The 6,250-nt window shown below is 38.2% G+C and overlaps 1 protein-coding gene across 1 annotated transcript; it reads right to left on the bottom strand.

The window, feature by feature from the left end:
* Nucleotides 1-2,321: 2,321 nt before the first annotated feature.
* On the bottom strand, nt 2,322-5,239 carry LOC140680186 (uncharacterized). The gene is made up of 2 exons (XM_072916570.1): nt 3,942-5,239; nt 2,322-2,402 (listed from the first exon to the last, which is right to left on the bottom strand). The coding sequence occupies exons 1-2, from the start codon at nt 4,905-4,907 to the stop codon at nt 2,322-2,324; spliced, it is 1,047 nt and encodes a 348-aa protein (XP_072772671.1). The 5' UTR covers nt 4,908-5,239.
* Between the last annotated feature and the right edge of the window lie 1,011 nt (nt 5,240-6,250).

The raw sequence follows: 6,250 nt of genomic DNA, 5'->3' as shown, positions 1-6,250 counted from the left end.
GAACAACCTTCCACTATCTATTAGATCCTCCCAGTCTCTGAGACTATTTCAATATAAAAACATATTTTTACTCCCTGGCGTTCAAATCCAGTTAGGCAGGAAATCTTGGTTGTTGTTTTTTTATTTCTTGTTTTAACCTTTTGTAATTATTTATTAAATTTTAGTATTTTAGGTGATATTGTCTGCACTTCTTTTAAGGTATATTTTACTATTGTATTGTATTCATCCTCCTGTGTTACCATGTTAATGTGACACTATGTGCACCTTATGTCTTATGTCTGTACAGCACTTTGGCCAACTGAGCTTGTTGTAAATGTGACATAGAAATAAATACACTCAACTCAACTGAACACATCATTGAGTGGCATTTACTTTTTACACTGGGGGGGACCAGACAAGCATTTACTTTTTACACTGGGGGGGACCAGACAAGCATTTAGTTTTTACACTGGGGGGGACCAGACAAACATTTACTTTTTACACTGGGGGGGACCAGACAAGCTCTGCTTCTTCCACTCATGTTGGACGCTTGATCACTTGAGCAAAAGTTGTGCTTGTAAAGTTTTGACATGTTCCAAATAAATACATTGAAAGTGAACATTAATAATAACATTTTAAAGTAATTTTTGGTTGTATGCCAACTTTGCGGAGCAGCTCTTCACAGCATCACCTCGCTAGTTAGCTTAACGCTAGCATCTTCCATGTTCCATCATAACGATGTTGAATAAATGTGTTTGTGTGCCTTACAGGCGGACTTGTTATTGGCTAACATATATACACATCATTTGTGCTACATGTTTTTACTTTATTAGTACATTAACCTCCAGTCTTCACACAGTGAGCGTAGAAATGAGTTTAACATTGGGGGGACATCAATTTATATCCCAAAATAATGTTAGGACAAATAAATGATTACACAGTATCAGTATCAGTCTATGTTAAGCATTTTATGTAGCATTCCCATTTTACACTTTTTAGTCAACTCTTCTGAAATATCCACTGTCATGTTACTCTTTATAGTTTATTAATTAGTCAATTAATAAAATATTAACTGAGTCCTGCTGCTTTCACTTTTATTGTGGTGTCATTTTTCTACCTGTTAAGAGAAGTATTTAATCTTAAATATATAAATAATCCTCCATATTGGCAGCCATAGTGATTCATTTATTCAGCAGAGCATTAAAACTTGGATCTGACAAAAAGTAAACACAAATGCTGTCTTCCTCGCTGATAAAACATGATAGCAACATGCATCTGCTAGCTCATGATCGCCCCCACTTCTCAGTGTGGCGAGTTGGAGTACTACAAGAAGCACTCTAATACAGTGCTTAAATCTGTAGTTTTAGTCTTATTATCAAGGAATAATGAGGTCACACTTATATTAAAACATTAATGCTAAGGTTTTGTCCAGTAGTGGGCCGGTGATGATGATGATGATGATGATGAAGATGTATCTGTGCAAGTGAACAATTGGATCCACAAGGGACAACAACCCTTTCCACAGACTACACACACACATCAGAAACATCAATGTTAGAAGCCTACAACAATATATGTGAAGAAGACTTTAGGATTAAAAGTGAAGATGTGAGGTGAAATAAGTACAAATGCAGCAATAAAAACAAGCAACTCCACTCACGATGGCTCTAAAGTTCAGTGATGTGTTGCTAACTTCAGCATTTTTCTTCTTTGTTGATGTTTTGCAGTAGTTAACATCCATGATGTAACAATGCTGCTAATCTACCAGAGTCCACATTTTGTTAACCATTTTATTCATTCATACTTTTAAGTGGATAATAACATCAATAAAATGCAATGGAAAAAATGTGTGAAAAAAAACAATGAAAATAATAAGATGTCCTCTCTTCAAAGATGAGAAAATAGAATAAAATAGTAGCTACATATATAATATTCAATACATGCACACAACTTAAAAAGTAACTACAGGACAACATATAAGACTAGAAGATGAGAAGCACTACATACAACATCAAATATACATTCATACTAAACATGCTGTGTTTTTAAACTACATTTAGCACAATCACTGTGTGATGGCCATAGTGGTCCATCGAGGCGTATATATATAATAAATATTGCCAGTCACAATTAACTTGTGCTCAGCTGGGAAAATAAATATATATATATATATACTTAATATGTCATCAATTTACTCATTATAAACTGTTACAGGCGTATTAAAATAAATCATGTTAATATAAATATGTAACGTAATAAAATGTGGGGATATAAAAGGCATCTGGTGCTATCAGACCGGGCGGAAGCGGAAATTGAGGTCACAAACCACCTAGGAGCACCTGTCAGACCCAGCGTTTTTTGCTATGGAGCCACTTCATGGAAGAATCCTCATTCTTTACCTTTTTTGTGGAATTTCCATTGGCCTGTGGAGAACCGGGACAACAGAGACTTTTTCCAGGAGGACTTTGAGTTGGATACGCAGACGCGGTACCGTGAGTACGCAGCTGCGGCTTCCAAACATTTCATCGCTTGCACGTACGTGCGTGCCGCTATGTGCATGTCACGTACGCAACTTTGGGGACTTTGGGGAAATATATGTGTTATATGAACTTTGGGGAGGTGAACGGTACTTTGGGCTGTGGGATTGAGTGTTTTGTGCGGGTGTTTGAGTTGTATTGGTGGGTTATAAGGACGGGAGGGTTGAGGTGTTTGTTATGCGGGATTAATTTGTGGCATATTAAATATAAGCCTGGTTGTGTTGTGGCTAATAGTTATACCGTATTTTCCGCACCATAAGGCGCCCTGGGTTAAAAGCCGCGCCTTCAATGAACGGCATATTTCAAAACTTTGTCCACCTATAAGCCGCCCGGTGTTGTAAGCCGCATCTAACTGCGCTAAAGGAATGTCAAAAAAACAGTCAGATAGGTCAGTCAAACTTTAATAATATATTAAAAACCAGCGTTCTAACAACTCTGTTCACTCCCAAAATGTACGCAAATGTGCAATCACAAACATACGTATATCAACATGGACAGAGCTGTGTGAAAAAAGCCACCCGGCCTCTTCGCGTAAACTTAAACTTACCTTAACCACTCGCTCATCTTTTCTTCATCCATCCCTTCGAGTTAGCTTTTATGATGACGCCGGCTGGAAAGGTCTCTTTTGGCAAGGTCTTCCTTTTGAATATCACCATGGGTGGAAGTTTCATTAGCATGGCAAGCTAGAACCACAGTGAAGGATGACTTCTCATTCCCTGTGGTGCGAATATTCACCGTACGTGCTCCCGTTCCACAGTGCGGTTCACAGGAATATCAGTTGCTGTGAAATACGGTAGTAATCCGTGTGCGGATGGAGAGATTGCGTCTTTTCATGAACCGGATCCTTGTCGCTTTGTAGGAGCCATTTTGTGGTCTTTACAGATGTAAACACACAAAGGAAATGAAACGTACGGTGATATCCGCACGCTTTTTCTTCTTCTACGCGGGCGGGTGGTTGCTTACAGTAGAAGAAGAAGCGCTTCCTGTTCTATGGGGGCGGGTGCTTACCTTGGCGGTTGCTTGCGTAGAAGAAGAACCGCTTCCTGTTCTACCGGGAAAAAAGATGGCGGCTGTTTACCGAAGTTGCGAGACCTAAACTTTATGAAAATGAATCTTAATATTTATCCATATATAAAGCGCACCGGGTTAAAAGCCGCACTGTCAGCTTTTGAGTAAATTTGTGGATTTTAGGTGCGGCTAATGGTGCGGAAAATACGGTACATGTCTTGTGTTTATTTACTGTATTAATTATTCCCAGCTGAATATCAGGTCCCACCCGTGACTCCTTAATTTGCGTAGTGGCAGAGATACCCGGAGAACTTGGGTGCGTTTGTTACAGCTGTTAAAGTGTTTTTAAATCCCTGCAGTTGTTACACACTTGTGTTTACTGGCCTGATACTTATACCTGAACCTTTTATCACACACAGTGCAACTAAACGGTTTCTTTCCATTGTGTGTTCTCATGTATGTGGTCATGTTTTGCTTTCTGGAGAAACTCTTCTTACAAACAGAGCAAGTAAAAGGTTTCTCACCTGTGTGTGTTCTCATGTGTAATATCATTTCTTTCTTAGTGTAGAATCTTTTAGCACAAGCTGAGCAAGCAAAAGGTTTCTCTCCAGTGTGTGTTTTCATGTGTGTGGTCATGACTTGCTTGATGGAGAAACTCTTCTTACAAACAGAGCAAGTAAAAGGTTTCTCACCTGTGTGTGTTCTCATGTGTAATATCATGTATTTCTTACTGTTGAATCTTTTAGCACAAGCTGAGCAAGCAAAAGGTTTCTCTCCAGTGTGTGTTCTCATGTGTGTGGTCATGATACCCTTTCTGGAGAAACTCTTCTTACAAAAAGAGCAAGTAAAAGGTTTCTCATGTAGGTGTGTTCTAAGGTGCAATATAATTTCCTTCTTAGTGATGAATGTTTTAGCACAAGATGAGCAAGCATAAGGTTTCTCTCCAGTGTGTAGTCTCATGTGTGTGATCATGATACATTTTCTGGAGAAACTCTTCTTACAAACAGAGCAAGTAAAAGGTTTCTCACCTGTGTGTGTTCTCATGTGTGAGGTCATTGCATACTTAGTGTTGAATCTTTTAGCACAAGCTGAGCAGGCAAAAGGTTTCTCTCCAGTGTGTGTCCTCCTCATGTGTCTGGTCATGTCACCCTTTCTGGAGAAACTCTTCTCACAAACAGAGCAAGTAAAAGGTTTCTCTCCAGTATGAGTTCTCATGTGTCTTGTACAATCACTCTTCAGTCTAAATGATTTCCCACATTCAGAGCAGTCAAAGTGTTTGTTGTTAGTGTGATGTCTCGTATCACCTTTAGAGTCATTTTTACTCTCCAAAGGTTTTTGGATGTGGTCACTGTGATCAGAAGAGTGTGACATCATGTGGTCCATGTCTGACAGTGGAGCAAAGATGCTGTCTGGTTCTGACTTGATATCTTCACAATGCTCTCCATCAGCTTCTGTGATGTGTTGACTTACAAGCTCCGCCCCTCTGTTCTCCTCACTTTGACTGTGATGAAGCTGTAAGGACTGAGCTTCATCTTCATCATGAAGCTGCTCCTCTTTAATGTGGGAGGGGGCCTGTAGCTCCTTCTGTCCCACACTGGTGTGCCACTCCTCTTCATGACTCCCCGCTGACACCCGCTGGACGTCTGCAGAACAAATGAGGTGTTACTCTTTTGAAGTTTGCAGTATTCAAACTATTGACATGTGAGCTAGGCCAAATAGACAGTGATGGGCAAGCTACCTGGACAATGTAGTAAGCTAAGCTACAAGTTACTCTCAATTAAATGGAGCTAAGCTATCCTCAGAGAATTGTAGCACGCTACACTACAAGCTACACTGCAAAAGTAGCTTGCCACATCAAAGCTACATTTAACAGCATTTATTTATATATATATATATATATATATATATATATATATATATATATATATATATATATATATATATATATATATATATATATATATATATATATATATTGGCCCACATGTATAATATCAATGTTTATGTTGTCCATGGAAAGAAGTTAGTAAGAAGCAAAAGAAAAACAACCAACCATGGATGACAAAAGGACTGAAAAATGCTTGTCACAAAAAAAAGACATTATATGGAATATTAATAACACAGACATCTATAGAGGCAGAAAATAAATATAATAAATATAAAAACAAGCTAATTGGTATACTAGGAACATGTAAGAAGGAATACTACAGACAATTATTAAAGAAGAACAGAAACAACATGAGAGCAACATGGGGCATCCTAAATAGCATCATTAAAAATGCTGCTAAGAAAGATTACCCCCAGTACTTTCTACATGGAAATACAAAAAATGACAATACAAACCAAATAGTTGAACGTTTTAATGATTACTTTGTTAATATCGGAAAAAATGTGGAACAAAGATTTCCAAATGCAGATGATGGATCAGTTGAGGACTTGAGTGAGCTCATAGACAGAAATCCCAATTCCATGTTTCTTAAGAACGTGACAAAAGAAGAAATAATCAAAATTGTAAAACATTGTAAATCTAAGACCTCAACCGACTGTCATGGAATAGATATGGAAACCATAAAAAAGGTTTTAGAAGACATTTCAGAACCTCTGACATATATCAGCAACGTATCATTTCTAACCGGCAAATTCCCTGACAAAATGAAAATTGCGAAAGTCGCACCAATTTATAAGAATGGAGACATACACCAGTTTACTAACCACACCCCAGAATT

Source organism: Nerophis lumbriciformis, linkage group LG28 (assembly GCF_033978685.3).
Source record: "Nerophis lumbriciformis linkage group LG28, RoL_Nlum_v2.1, whole genome shotgun sequence".
NCBI classification, from domain to species: Eukaryota; Metazoa; Chordata; class Actinopteri; order Syngnathiformes; family Syngnathidae; genus Nerophis; species Nerophis lumbriciformis.
Note: the sequence above shows the minus strand (reverse complement) of the source record. Positions and strands in the feature narration are given on the sequence as shown.